We start from the raw sequence: 15412 nt of genomic DNA, 5'->3' as shown, positions 1-15412 counted from the left end.
GTACGAATCACATGCACATACACACTCATACACAGTGTGTCACAAACAAGCTTAGCCAATGCGGGAGAATGCATACTACATCTCTAAAATTTTCATTGCACACTTAAATGGCAAATACTAATTCTGGGGTGATTCTTGGTCATCTGGCTTGTGGACGAACTGTGCTTTTCTAGCCCGGCGAGCCAACATCAATGTGCAGGGCGGTCATCAGTTGAAAACAGTGGTGAGGAACCTTTTTCTTGTCAGGTGCCAAATCACTTTTCATCAAGTCCTCTGACATAGATAAAGGCATACATTGATCATTTTTTTATATCACAGAACCTCATGTGGGTTGTGGCTTGCGGGTGAGGTGGAGTCGATGACAGTTGACTTGGTTCGGCCCGCGGTTTACAACAGAGGCCAGTATGTTTCCTCCCGGTCAAGTGTGTGCTTATGCATTCACTTTTTAATCAACTCAATAGAAGCAATTTAATCAGAATACCATGCTTATAGCTGAACGCTAAATTAGGAGACGGTGCAAATTGAGAGTTCACCAGGTTGCCAAGCAACACAATGCACATGTGGCACATCAAATACAAAAAAAACCTCACAGCCCCTGACTCAGCCTAGTTCTTTGTGATCGGCGCTTCGGAACTTCAAGCCGCCATCAGCATGTCAGCTGGTACTTTTTTTAATCAATTAAAATGATATAATGTCGACATTGGTCCGTCATTGTAATGTAGTAGGGACGCCTATACAGCAGTTGGAAAGTCGCAGAGCTGGGCACCGGTTTTGTGTGTGTGTGTGGGGGGGGCTAGACCCGCCAGAACCACCCTTTGCACGCCACTGTATAGTAATAATGTAAAGTGCTTTCCATTTCACAAAGTCACTTGGATTTTCTTGCTGTTGCTTAGGCTGGGATGCATTAGCAGCACACTAAATGGACTGCACATGCCTATCAGTTCCATGTATCAATACTTTTCGCACAACTTGTCGCTCTCTGATAAGAAGCTTACCTAATAAGGACAACCACTTCTATGCCTTTCGGTGCCTCTTCCAGTCTCTGTATCTCTGTTGGAACCTGTCGAGGACACTCAAATTTAGGGCTGGACAATTAATCGAATTCAAATCTACACTTTAACGCAGTTTTGCTTTAAAAAGTTGCTTGACGGCTCATTGGAGAAATCCAAAATAATTTGCACACTTTGCACAGCCAAATTCAAATACCATATTAGTTTACGTCTTTGGTGTATCGTTCAACTGTTGTATTTTACAGGAAAAATAATCGTATTCAAGGATCAAAGAGGGCTATTAGAACAGTCTTTGAATTGAAATCTACTTGTATTTTTTTCCACATTAATTCCAAGATTTTACTCAAGTAAATAACGGCTACAAGCTTCTTAAAAAAAATGTATTGAATTTATTGAAAAATACGATTAATCGCAATTAATTATGGAAAATTTTGCGATTAATTAGTTACAAAAATTTAATCATTTGACAACACTAATATATATCATTATATCATTACATATATCAGCATCAGAAGCGATTGCGTCTTTATCTATCCAACGCAAGGTCTTGGGTTAAAAAAAACAGACATTGGAATTGCATCTAGCTGGAAATCTCTTTGTTCATGATTGAGGTGTTTTGTTTTTCACAGACACACGGTTTAATCCGAGGATGGTCGATGCTAGTCTGCAGCTAGCCGGCCACCCATCGTAAAAAGGAGAGGCATATCGACCGACTGTTGTAATTCCTACAGCAATACTTGTTCGTTTCAGTGGAAATCCAGTGAGGTGGTCTTTATAGTCAAAAGATGACAATTGTGTGTGTTCATGTCACGTGAATTGAGCTTTTATTGAGCCAAAGCACGTGTTTTGCTTAAGGAAAAACTCATGTTAAACCATCCATCCATTATCCCAACCGCTTATCCTCACAAGGGTCGCCACTTAACAAAAATCAAAAGTACGGACACTGAAATAATGATCTAGTCTCAGTTTAGTACTTATTCAATTTGAAATTTAGATGTCCTACTGAAAATTATATCAAGTAATTGGGTGTTCGGATAAAAAAAAGAATACATTTTTTGCTTGGTTTAAAGATACAGAAGACGAAAAAAAAAAACTAATTGCCGCTTATTTTTGGTCATTTCCGCACCCTTTGCAAACGGTCACCCTCTTATACCTCAGCAAGGTCAAGCACCATGTGGTCCTCACGCAACCATTCAGAAGAGATCACTCTATATCACATAGTATGGCTGTGATCTGAATTACAAATAAATACAATCAATTAATTATTATTATGATGATACTTTTTTTTTTTTTTAAATCTAACTCTGGTTATGGCCCCCATTAACACTCTGAAGTTTATTTTTTAAATTTCATAGTATTTCAATGAGTGCCCTATAAAGAGTTAATAATGGTTTTCATAACTGGTTTTCATTTTTAATAAACATTTTATACTTGCATTTAAACTGCTCATGGCACCACACTAGTTTTCTCTCTAGAAACATAAGTGAGAATCTAAAAAATCAAAGCGACGTCAGAACCACAGTAGCGATTTTGTCAGCGAAAACAACACAGTTGAGTGAGCCTAATTTATTAAAAAGTGATCAGTAGGAATGGCAACTGAGTCAGGCTGTCAGCATTAAAGTGTGCAGAGTCATTTAGGTCTATTAAGTTAAGCGTGGCTTGGGCTAACGCTGGCAACGGGCACCATAAAATACAATGTCAGCGTAATTAAGTTGGGTTTTTTAAGCGCCCTTAATTATCATTTGAACATTATTTCAGGACAACGTGTTGTTGTTGTTGTTGGCGGTAGCAACAGTTTGTGGTGGCAATCAACGTTCCAAAAAGTCTGGAAGACGAGTGAAGTCAGCCGTCACGCCGCGACAGGTTGCCGGGAACAACTTGAAAATAAAACCGTACCCAGGTATTGCTGTGCATTTGTTGAATAATTTAAGATTTATTTTGAAGTTGGCCTTCTTACCGCTTTGGCGGCTTGTCAATGTCACGTATGGCATGAACAATTGTTGCAGCGGTTAGCTTGACTACTTCTTCCTGACAGTGTACACGTAAATAAGCAGGTACTTAAGACAGAAAAATGCCTTCTTTTTTAGGTGGGTACACCCTGAACTGGTTGCCAGCCAATTGCAGTGCACACAGAGGCACACATTCCCGCTCACAGTCACACCTAGGGGCAATTTAGAGTGTCCAATGAACCTATCATGCATCTTTTTGGAATGTGGGAGGAAACCGGAGTACCTGGAGAAAACCCCACGCAGGCACGGGTAGAAAATGCAAACTCCACACAGGAAGGCCGGGGCGGGAATCGAACCAATGACCTCTGAACTGTGAGGCGGCCGTGCCAACCAGCCAAAAACATGCATAGTAGGTTGATTGGACACTCTAAATTGCCCCAAGGTGTGATTGTGAGTGCGGATGTTTGTTTGTCTTTGTGTGCCCTGCGATTGGCTGGCAACCAATTCGGGGTGTCCCCCGCCTACTGCCCAAAGACAACAGGGATAAGCACCAGCACTCCCCGTGAGGATAAGCAGTATAGATAATGGATGGAGATATATATTATATACACACACGTTTTATTCCACCTATGTTTTATTTCTATAGTGTGTAAGTAAGTTCAGTGCTTAAGAAGTACAGTCTACAGGTTTACATATCATTGTTTGATGAAACATTAAAATCTTAAATGATAAATTCACAGATTTGTTTTCATTGTTGTAATCTGATTTATATGCCAATATTGATTGGTATAATTTTGTTGACGTAGCGAATGCTTAAAAGACATCAAATGTTTGTAAATTAACAACTTTTAGGTAAGCCTAACCTATAAGGCCAAAACATTTATATACAATAAATCTGATGTTTATTGTAATACAGTTTAATGTATTGCTTGTGTTTGTAAAAAATAATACATGGCAATCTCAATATTGAGGGGAAAGAAATTCACCTGTGAATGTGTTATTTCAGATGAATCCTTAACTTTCCCCCAAAAGACAAATATCTCTACCACCCACCCCATCCCCCCCAAAGCCTGACTGCAACCAAACTGACGTTTCACTCCCGGAGAACTGACCTAAATGGAGCGGCGAATGCAGCCGCTGTACGCGGCTTCCAAACCTGCCGTGTGACGTGCCCGACGAACCGAGCCGTATTCCCCAGCACCGGTCCCCGGACAGAGAGACTCACAAGTGAAGAGATTTACTCTCGACAGCTGGTGCATTCGTTTGTCGACTTGCTTTTTAGCGAGAGTGGCAGCGTCACATCACCTGACCGTAAACCGAGCGCGAGCTCACTCTGGTGGGATTTCTAGCCGGTATCCCGTATCGCCTTGGTCGAATGCAAACGGGGACAGGCTGTAAAGCTAAAAATACCTGTCTACGACTATATTTGGCTTGGCTGGTTCACAATTGCGCCGCTGAAATAGTACGGCCCGCCCCGGTACAATGAATGGACTCCCTTTCAACCTCCAGCCTCCGTCTGCCAGGTGCTAAAATTAGCAACAAAGCTTGCGTCAATCACGAGCCTCAGTGCGTCAAGGCTTTCCCCTCCCACCAGGGCTCGTCATTGGCCAGAATTAGGACGTTGTCAGAAAAATACGCGCGTCGTGATTGGATGCTAGGATTTCTTTTCTTTTTTTTTAAATCGGCCGGCTTGTGAGCAGCTTTTTTAATTTGATGTTTGTCGTGTACCAATGCCTGCTGGACCCGCTTGCCACAGTGTCTATTCCCCCCCCCCCAGTCAACCACACATTTGTCCCAAAAAGTATTTTGCTTTAGGTTTTATATTATTTAACAATTAAGAGTTTTGTTTCTGACAGTGAACCACAAATCAGGTGGTTTCATGATCTGCCATAATTTTGTTTGTGCGTCAATGCCTTCCCCCGCATTAATACCAGCGTCCATGGGCAAATCATCAACAATCTGATTTGAATTGGAGAAAGAGCTTAACATGCTGAAACAAGTATCAGTTCAATACCCGAAAGAACTAATTTGATTGTACTCGTTGTTATCAGCTCCATCGCCACAGCAAGGCAAGGCAGCTTTAGTATTTATATAGCACATTTCATACACAAGGCAAAGACACAACACTTAATAGCATTATCGAACAGAACAGTTAACAACATTCAGAAACAACGCTGATAAAACTAAATTAGTTTACCAAATTGACTCCAAGAACATACAATGACATTTAAACACATTGCCATTACATTTTAGAAACATTTTAAAAGTAGAGAAAGGAAAAAAGGCTTCTAAAATAACTGAAAGAAAAAAATGATTTAAAAAATGATTAGAAGACCTTAATCAAAGGTATGGGGGGGAGATCTGAATTTAAAAACATTTACACTGACTTCACCTCTGTCGGCAGCTTATTCCATTTGTGTGTGGCGTAACAGGTAAATGCAGCTTCACCATGTTTACTTTGACAGCAGGCTTGTGTGTTCTGAGAAGCTGGTAACAGGATAACAATGTCACTAGGCGGAGTGTGACCTAAAGCCATTTGAAAACGATGCATACGTATATGCACGGTGGTCGACTGGTTAGCATGTCCGCCTCACAGTTCAGAGATTGTGGGTTCAATTCTGTCTCCGGCCTTCCTGTGTGGAGTTTGAATGTTCTCCCCGTGCCTGCGTGGGTTTTCTCCGGGTACTCTGGTTTCCTCCGTACCATCCAAAAACATGCATGGTAGGTTCATTGAACAATCTAAATTGCCCCTAGGTGTGATTGTGAGTGTGTATGTTTGTGAATGGATGGATATATACATTACCCCCCCCTCACCAATCCATGTTGTATCAAAATAGGGCTATTACTTTTTTCATCCTCCGTGTATAACGACGCCACATTAGTAGCGGTAAAATCAACCACGTTTGAGATCTTGATTGACTGTCTTTGGGGTCTACTAAAGTGGAAAAAATAGCATGGACGAACGTAAACCAGGAAACATTAACAACAATGACACAACAGATTTGGAGAAGCAAGACACTATTCATCACTGATATTTAAGAAAATTGTTTGATGTGTCTGGCTCCAACAATGATTTGTTATGAAGACCGTACGTGTCCTGTAAAAACCACAAGCCTCTGGCGTGCAAAGTTTCTACATCTAATTTAAAAAAATCACAAGTGTACTGAATTTAGTCCGTGTTAGCAAAGCTATTTTCCTAGCGTATCCAGTGATTTTTTTTTTTTTTAATCCGTACGCACTATGCAAGGTATTAGAAGTGGGAAACTATGATGTGTGAAGACAATCTTCTTCCCAAATTTGTGTATCTATACAGTAGAATAGACACTTGTATAAATGTATTAATTGATGGATGGATGCTTAACTTTTGTACTTAGGTTACATTTCAGAGTCTGTACTTTTTACTGTTAAGTAAATTAGTTGAATCAGTACTTTGAGTCTTTTTAATGCAAGTATCTGTACTTGTTTTCAGTTTTAAAACTGGGCGCCACCATACCCCATTCTGCAGGTGCGCCATAATAGGAAGGAGGGGAGAGGGGGAAATCCAAAATAGGCGTTACTAGATAGAAGTGTGTATTGAGTGTGTATGTGTGTGTTTGTGTTCTCATACTTATAAAACATATTTATCGAGCAACAAAAGTTGGTTATTCTGCATAAGAATTATTCTGAATTATTTCCCTTGTTTGTGTCGTGATCTGTCCAGTTCCTTATTTTTTAACATTTTTGGGAAACTGGAGGTGGCTATTCCACCATGGTTTCAGCGAAGCCCCTCAAGTGCTAAGTAACAGGCAAAAGTATGAGAGTGTTGCCGCAACTGCGAGACAAGAATAATTGTGTCAATCACGTCTTCTGTTTATTCAGGCATGGTGTGTTCTTACAAATAAAATTAGTTCCCCCCGCCCCCCCCCCCCCCTTTTTAAATTATTTTTTTGAATAGACATTTTACTAATGTAGTAGTGGGAGGTCATTCAGGCAGTTGTAACAAAATGACAAAAGTCACCTCCAATCATTAAAAGTGTACGAGAAGCTTTGTGTAATGCAGAAGTAAGCGCAAGCTCGCCCTACCGACCACCGGTGAGGGTCTCCCTGAACTGCAACCATCAAACCAACCAGCTGGCTCGGACTGCCTCTCTCTCGCTGCTGCTGCTGTTGGTGTGTGCGCTCAGCCCAGAGAGAGCACAGGAGAGAGAGGGGAGAGTTCTGTTTGGAGTGACGTCACCTATCCCATGGCGTCACATTGACGTAGCGCATACCAGGCGCTCTAGTGGAGGCTGAGCCCACATAAATGCACTATTTGACTTTCTCCCCTCAGACGGCGCGCATAAACAAAGTGCACACTTTGCAAAGTGGCGCTCACAAGGGGACGGAAACAGAATCTCGATCTGGCACTCGTGTGTTTCTATTTTTCCTTTTTATAAACACTTAGACTACTTTTGACATAACAATAAGAAAGGAAACAAGAAACTTTTACTGTGTTTTTCCACTATCCCTTTTTCATTCTTCTTCGTGTTTTTTTTCTTTTAAACGTTTTGGTGATTATTGTGGATGGGGAAAGGATACTTGATGCCAGCTTGTCATCACAAGTAAAGACGGAACCTCCACAGCAAAGCAGTAAGTAACTTGTTAATTATCAAAAATTACACATACACGTGCCCAGCTATGAGAGTGCGTCCGATTATTATGAACTTTATACGCTTAAGGTTTATACGATCAAGCGGTGGTCCCGCCAGACGTGTTGATCAGTCGGCTCCTTGACGAGTTCCATTCAAAATTTCTTTCCACGCAGATCGTCTCGGGTTGTCATGGAGATGAGATGCCTCATAGAGGAAGACTTAAAAAAAACTGTTTGCAGTCTTTTTTATTTTATTTTATTTTTTTAACTGCGTTTTAAAACATGGGTTTGGACCTATCTACGGAAGTGTCATGCCGGGTCCAATCACAAAGTACACTAAGTCAACTAAATTAATGTTTTATAGCATCACTATTCCGGTGTTCTTTTGAATTCTTACTAAAAAGTTGACTCAAAGTGGAACTGTTTTCCTCTATCTGACTGCAATCCGCTTCGGTGTGGTTTTACACTTCACTTTTTAAATGTCTGTTTGCTGGAAACACACCGCTGTCCGGCTTTATTGGCGCAAGGGAGGGAGGCGAGTCAGTACCGGGGGTTTACCGGCGCTCCGGGTGCGTGTTTTGCGGCTTATGTGCGGCACTCTTGGTTACCGGTGCGCGCTGAGCCAAATAGAAGAGTTCCCCACAGGCTTCCAACTCAAATGAGTGCTAACCTATTATTTCATTTAATGGAAAGAACTCAATATTTTTACAGTCGGTGCCTTAAAAAGTCAATTATTTGTTATTTTAAAGATTACTTTAATTCTTTCATGTTATTATTCATTATCGTAGTATTTTTATATAAATGTCAATGTTAAGACAACTTTTTGGGCAGGAACTAAAAATTGAGTCAACAAGACATGAGCGTTACTTATCTAAAAGTCACAAGGTGTTAAGCTTCACTTGAGTTTATTCCCGCCTTATTTTTAGAATACAGTAAGTAATTCTTACAAAAAATATGGCTGTGTGAAGGTTGGAGTTCCCTAAAGCAGAATAATGCATCGCTTCCAGTGTGTCGGAAAGCTCAGCGTCCCATTTAGGGCATGGATGTAAAAGTGTCTTGGGACTGCAAGTGTGTGGAGGTTACAGTTGAGGTCACAAGAGCATTAGGATGCAAATTTGGAGAATCTCCGTTTTGACCAGAGGGCGTGTGTGACGGAAAGGGGGCGCTCTAAACCTTGAAATCCCCGCTGTGCGGTGCGTCCGTCGACATTGAGAGGCTCCCGCAGGCTCACCGTCCACCGGAGCTCCTTCTTCGTCTCCTTCCTCTTTTTCTTCTTTTGCATGCATGCATGCGTGCGTGGCTGCGTTGGGTCATGCCGGCAGCCTCCCCTTTCTGGATGAACCCCCAGCAGATCAACACGGTGTGATCAGAAGCGAGCGCAGGCAGCTTCTTGCTCACACTCAGTTGCTTTTCAAAAAGTGCTAACTTGTTTGGGTTTGTATGCGTCTGTTTCTGTGGTCACATTAGGCGCTTGGGTACAGAGTGAAAGTTTTTGCACGCCTACGTGCTGAAATTCACGCCTTTTTATTGGTTGCACACATAGTAGCGAAATTAGTTAATATGTCTAAAATGCTGTTTGTTGATCAGTTTGCTGTCATGTTTAGGCTTCATTGTGGGTCTTTCCTTCTAAAATAAAAAAAAAAAAAAATACAGTTCCTAAAGTTTAGCGCACATAATAATTTTCATAGTTACTGTACTGGTTCTGTGGTTCTGACCCAAGTCATCCTCTCTCTCTCTTCGCTCTAGACACAGGTTCGGAAAAGTGCCCCCAGCCGAGCTCGCAGTCCCGGCGATTGGAGCCTTCCACCGCGAAGTCCGGCGAGCCCTGCCCGCTTCAGGAGCACCGACCCACCTGCAGCCACGCCACTCCACACGTCCGCACACCCAGCACCATTCAGCGCGAAGCTCTCACGCCAGGTACAGTACACCCAAACGTTGCATTTCCCTTTCTTTTTCTTTCTTTCTTTCTTTCTTTCTCTCTTTCTGTCTTTCTTTCTTTCTGTCTGTCTGTCTTTCTGTCTGTCTGTCTGTCTGTCTGCCTTTCTTTCTTTCTCTTCCTCCCTTACGAGTGTGCGCATGTGTAAAAAAATTGAACAACTAGGTCTGACTTAAACATAGTTTGTTGTCTTTTTTGTATTTGCATAAACGCTCGAGTGTGCGCGCGTGTGAGGCAAGTGCAGACTGATCTGACATTTGACTTTGCAAAACAAATGTGAGGGTATAGATATACATATCATGTGTATATATATATATATATATATATATATATATATATATATATATATATATATATGTGTGTGTGTATATATGTATATGTGTGTATATATAATTATTTACAGTACGACTGAGTAATATAATAATTTATAACTCTAGCTTTTCTTCGCCCGCACATCAAGGCTTTAAAATTCATCTCGTGTCCCACAATGAGTTCTCAGTTATCTTTTACTGTCACTGACAGCGTGTCTGCTTTTCTGTGTATGTTCGATGCAATTCAACTGCAAACAACACTCCAAAAAAAAAAAAAAAAAAAAAAAAATGTATTTAATTTTTTTTTTGTATTGATGTGTGCAACCTCCATGTTTTTATTTGTTAGATCTATGGCATTCTGACAATGAACAAGCGCACTCAGTTATTGGAACAGCTGCAGTTTGTCCAGTTGAAATGCGCACCTCGAGGTTAGAGTCTCCCTTCACCTCGCTGTGTACTGCTGCACAACTTGTGTGTCTGACTCTGCTTGGGTTGTCTGTCCTCTTGCTTGCGCACGCACGCACACACACACACACACCTACACACACATGCGTGGATGCAAAAAAAAAAAAAAAAAGGACAATGTGAAAATGCTGTTATAGTGTGAACGTTTTTTTTCTTCGCTTTTGTGACATAAAAACACAATCTCTAGTTGTGTTGCACAGTTGTATGCATGGGAGTGTGTTACCAAGGGAGGGCTCCATATTGAAGGCCAAACCAGAATGAGGTGGTTTTACTGGTTTTCCTCCCATGAGATGCTGGCGTATGTTTTTGGCAGGAATGAGCGTACACGGGTTTATGTTTACATCCCTAACACCACACACGCCAGCGCGAATGTAATTGGTCTATTTGCTTTCACACACGCACACACGCTTAGTCACACGTGTCTTTCTTCACCTGAGGCTGTCGGCGTTTTTGTTTGATGCCGGCTTAATTTCTTCATCTTGCGGTGAGTGCGGAAAGCGATGTGACACAACAGGTGCGACTCAATCCACCTGAGGCTCGTCCTACTGGTGCGAGCTTCCTCACCGCTGCGCGCTTTCTATTTTCTTTTATATATATTTTCTTCGTGCGTGGTGCAAGATCTCGGTGAATGTTGAGCCAAACATATAGCCACGTTGAAATGAGGCTATTCCGGAAAGCTGGTCTGCCACTCATTTGTTTGCATTCAGAAACATTTTTTTCCCATAGAAAATAATGCAAAAGGAAAAATCTGTTGCCATCATACAACCTTTTTTCACTTTACAAGTGATATTTTAAGCACGGATTTTCATAGCGTACATGTGCTACGACGCAAAGATCCTGATTTTCGAATCAGCATAAGGTTCACTGCGCATTTTTCAAGTGTTTTGGACATGTGCCTTGCAGAGTGACAATTTGGTGGCAGAAAGTCTAACGCAAGATATTTCATTCAGAAATATGCGAACAGCAGGCCTTTAAAGGGACTGAAAGGAGCCACTTTGATTGGCCAAGATTGAAGTCGGCTGTGACCACTTGCACAGTGGCACAGCCCTCCCTCTCGCAGATCTGCCAGTTAGTGCTCATTTGCGCAATTACATGTACTAACATTTGGTCCAACCCGCTTCCGCACATAGCCGCGCCACGTGCCTCGCAGCATTGAAAATGAAAATTGAGCCCAAAGACTTAAAGACACACCTACACTTAAGTGTAATGACAAGGAACTAGATTAACTGTGTACTGTTTGCCAGATTTTATTGTCTTTCTTATTCAATATTGTTGACTTAGGCGTGTTATACTGAGCAGAAGGGATAGAAGATAAATGCGTACTGCTTTCTCATTTAGTCTTCATTTGTCAGTATTGTGGTTATCATCGTGCCAATTTTGCTCTTCGCCAAATTTGTGTTGGTGGAAAAAATATCCATAAAATCTAAAGCAAAATGCATTTGTGGAGGTAAATGTTAAGGTGCTAATTTACTTGAATTCTCACATTGCATGCAGATAGTTTGACCTCGGAGGTTTTGCGCAAGTTTAGAGGCAGATTTTTCCTGAAAATATATGCAGAATTTGGAATTTTATGACCTCAGAGTTTCCATTTTATGCCTTAAATGTCATCAGGAGTATTATTTTAAAGAACTTCTGAAAAAACATAAAATTACTGTAGTTATCGAAAAGGATTCCCACTATTTTGGCAAATTTGCCAAAATGTGAATTCATGTACTGTATGTACGTGTGTGTGTGTGTGTGTGTTTGTGTGAGTCATACTTGAGGTTTTCAAGGCCCCACAGGAACGTTGCCCTTCAGGAATAATGTCATTGTCTTATAAAGACGCAAATTAATGTGCCTCTCCGCCCATTTCCGCCATGAGTAACGCTGCTGTTGGTCATCAGGCGTCACCGCCTTTCAACTTGGAACTCAATGGTTTGTGCCTTTTAATAAACCTATGACCTTTAAATGGCCTTTAAAAAGCCCAGATACGTCCATGTGTAAATGGATGGAAGTATATGTAAGTTTTTTTTTTACCCGCAGCCGGGCTAATATGTCCCGTATTTGACTGGACAAACATGACGGGGGCTTATGGCACACAGTGCGCATGAGGGTGTCAATGGTAGAGTGGCTGTGTTGACGGTTCACGCTCACACACACACAGACACACGCGTGCAGGTGTATGACGTAAAGGGGTCTGATAAGGATATACACTAAACACACAAATCAAGTGTGGCTGTGTCCAGATCAAATCAGAAGGAAGTCACAGCGACTTGCGTCTGCTGCATTTGGCTGCGCTTGTGTGCGCGCGTGTGTGCGTGTGCAAGCATCCAGCACCACCATGACGTTCCAATATTATTTAACGTTACCTATTTTAGCATCTCACTAACCCACATGCAGAGGCCATGAACTTGGGCCTTCCGCTTGGGGGTCTCTAACTTGAATGACGTTTGAAGGACAATCAGAGGGCACGCCTAACATATAAATTACGGAGACTGCTTGTCGTACATTGAGCAATGCAACCGAACATCAGTGAACTGTCGCGCAGTGTGCATGGTTCTTTAACTAGTTTTTGAGTGGCCAATCGTAGTTTTGTTGCAATTCAATAATGTGTTTTACAGTAATACTTAAAGGGAAAGGTCAACGCAAACATATTTTTTTTCAAGAATATGTTCTATGCAAGCCCACTAGTTGAAACAGGGCATTCTGATAAATATTGCGTTTGTGAAATAAGTGTTAATCCACTCGTTTTTAGCCATCTCTGGGGCGGCCATTTTGTGTGCTCTCGACTGAAAATGACATCAAAGCTGCTCACAACGACCAATCACGCCTCAGATTCAGAAAACAGGTCAGCCGTGATTGGTCCTTGTGAGCAGTTGTGATGTCATTTTCAGTCGACAGAAGACAAAATGGCCGCCCCCTGAGATGGCTAAAAACGAGTGCATTTTTCTGCTCAACTCATATTCCACAAACGCAAAATTAATCAGAATGTCGTGTTTCAACGAGTGGGCCTGCTGGGAACATATTCTTGAAAAAAAATATGTTTGGGTTGACTTCCGCTTTAACTATATTTAGAATTTCATATGTATCTGTGGCTGAAAAGCAAAATGTGGGGAGTCTCGGTTATTGTAATACACAAGTGCAGATAATGAATGGAGCAATCATTGCCACGAGCCGGTCAAACATCCACTCTTTAATTTGTCGTCCGTCCATTTCCTCCTTGACAATTCTCTAAAAAAGTAGTATTGTAGTATATGTGGCGCCTTCAAATGTTGTTTACTGATAAGAACAGCAGGAATTGCAGTTTTCTGTTGCAGCCGGTTGGTTATGTGGGCGAGGGTAAAGCGCCTGATGTGTGGTGTGAGTCGCTAAGTGCATCTTTTGTCCCGTTCAGTCGCGTTTGGCCACATCGCAGTGTGTGGTGGGCCTTAGCGCCCGTTTTGACTCTCTTGCTCATGCAGTTCTCCAAATAAGAGGGCAAGTGCGCTCGCTTCAAGCTGTTTATTTGTCGCTTCCACGTGGAGTTCACTGCAAAACTGACACATTAAACAAAAGACAATTAAAGATTGTATATTTAAAGGCCAGCATGTTGCGCTACAAACATGGAACCGCAGTGTAGTCACCCAGCTCTAAATTCAAGCTTGCTTGTATACTCAAGTGTGAATTCAAACGATTGTTCAACAATATGCAATATACGGTAGCAGGGCGCGAATGATGATACAGCGGGGAAGACAACAACTTTGACAACTGTCTGTTCCAATTGAGCTGTGCATTTTTTTTTACTGCTAATCCCCCATGTGTGCATGTCTGTCTCACAGCTCTTGGCCTCACTTTGCTGTGCTGCATCAATCCTTGTTAAAGTCCCGCTCCTCTGTTCAAAAAAGCGATTAACTAGCGCGTCATCACATTCTCCTCCCCGACTAATGACAATCCTAACATTGCATTACAGCTTTTTAATGATACCTTTTTGCTCACACGTGCCGGGACGTCTCTTAACTGTCCTCGTGTGCTGTGTCCTCCCTACAGACATGCCCTGCGTGCAGGCTCAGTACGGGCCCACCCCCCCAGGCTCCGCCTACTCCGGCCAGTCCTTTGGCTACCAGGGCGACAGCTACGCTTCTGACCTCATGACCTCTGACTACACCAAGCTGGACCTGGGTGGCGGCGAGATCTCCGCCGCGGCCGCGACCACGTCCCTGCCCAGCTTCAACGTGTTCGTGGAGGGGGGCTACGAGCCCAAGTCGTCCTGCCTCTACCAGATGCCCCCGCACAGGCCCGCCATCAAGAAGGAGGAAGACAGCTACCCGACTGCGCCTCAACTGGAGGCCCTGTCCTCCTCCGCTATGTACTTTAAACAGTCTCCCCCCTCCACGCCCACCACCCCTTCCATGCCCCCGCAGCCCGGCGCTTCTTTCCTGTGGGAGGAGCATTCCCTGGTCCCTCCCTCGCACCCCCATTCCATGGGCTCCAGCCTGGACGCGGGCTCCCTCAAGTCGCCCCGCTTTCCGCACTTTTACCAGCAATCGCCGCCCCACAGCGGGGGCAGCGTGGGGGGCTACGAGAGTCTAGGAGGAGGCCTGGTCCGCACGTCCTCCTCCTCATCCTCCACGTCCTCCTCGGTCTCCCATGCTCACGGCCCATCCCTGGAGCAGCAGCCCATGTACCAGCTGCACCGCGGGGCCGGGAGCGCCAGCCTTGCGTTCCGCTCCCTGGCTCTCGGCCCCTGCGGCCCCTTACTCGGGGACAACCTGCCCTCGCCCCCGCCACGCGGCCCCCAAGGAGAGGGCACCTGCGCCGTGTGCGGGGACAACGCGGCCTGCCAGCACTACGGCGTCCGTACATGTGAGGGCTGCAAAGGCTTCTTCAAGGTAAAAAAAAAACAAAAAAAACACACACACACATGTCAAAAATGTCACTCATAAAACTGCGGGATCATAAGTAACCCTACTTGCAATAAACAGCTAACCCAGTGCTGGGTCCAAAAGGGACTGAGCCAATGTTGGGATATTTATACTCAACATGTTGGGTTTGACCCAGCAAGTCGGGTCAACAAGAGGTAAAAACTAGCCACATTGTTGAGTTAAAGCCGCCAATAAACGGGTTATCAGTATGGTTGTGGTTAAAAATAACTATATATAATAATTATTTTATCA

At 43.1% G+C, this 15412-nt stretch overlaps 1 protein-coding gene and 2 long non-coding RNA genes across 7 annotated transcripts in view; 1 reads left to right on the top strand and 2 right to left on the bottom strand.

The window, feature by feature from the left end:
* The window catches only part of LOC147143680 (uncharacterized), a 63707-nt gene extending 59202 nt beyond the window's left edge, over positions 1 to 4505 (bottom strand). For 2 of the 3 annotated variants that reach the window (XR_015087736.1, XR_015087734.1), the window contains exons 1-2: positions 4072 to 4505; positions 996 to 1060 (exon numbers count right to left, since the gene is read on the bottom strand). This is a non-coding gene — a long non-coding RNA (uncharacterized LOC147143680). The remainder of the gene's footprint in view (positions 1 to 995; positions 1061 to 4071) is intronic. The other variant, XR_015087735.1, reaches the window with a different exon arrangement.
* A 2919-nt stretch (positions 4506 to 7424) lies between these two features.
* Positions 7425 to 15412, top strand: part of nr4a3 (nuclear receptor subfamily 4, group A, member 3) — a 26462-nt gene continuing 18474 nt past the window's right edge. Inside the window, exons 1-3 of one of the 3 annotated variants that reach the window (XM_086037137.1) lie at positions 7425 to 7567; positions 9315 to 9485; positions 14286 to 15127. In XM_086037137.1, coding sequence (XP_085893263.1) covers positions 14288 to 15127 — 840 coding nt within the window. In that variant the 5' untranslated portion in view covers positions 7425 to 7567; positions 9315 to 9485; positions 14286 to 14287. Of the gene's footprint in view, positions 7568 to 8807; positions 9486 to 10161; positions 10244 to 11997; positions 12195 to 14285; positions 15128 to 15412 lie in introns of those variants that run through there. The other 2 variants (XM_086037135.1, XM_086037136.1) reach the window with 2 other exon arrangements.
* The window catches only part of LOC147143679 (uncharacterized), a 22547-nt gene continuing 17274 nt past the window's right edge, over positions 10140 to 15412 (bottom strand). The window contains exon 8 of the long non-coding RNA XR_015087737.1: positions 10140 to 10353. This is a non-coding gene — a long non-coding RNA (uncharacterized LOC147143679). The remainder of the gene's footprint in view (positions 10354 to 15412) is intronic.

The sequence above is a fragment of the Filicampus tigris genome, chromosome 8 (genome assembly GCF_054856515.1).
Source record: "Filicampus tigris isolate MCC_2025a chromosome 8, RoL_Ftig_1.0, whole genome shotgun sequence".
Lineage (NCBI taxonomy): Eukaryota > Metazoa > Chordata > Actinopteri > Syngnathiformes > Syngnathidae > Filicampus > Filicampus tigris.
This window is presented reverse-complemented; position numbering and strand designations above follow the sequence as displayed.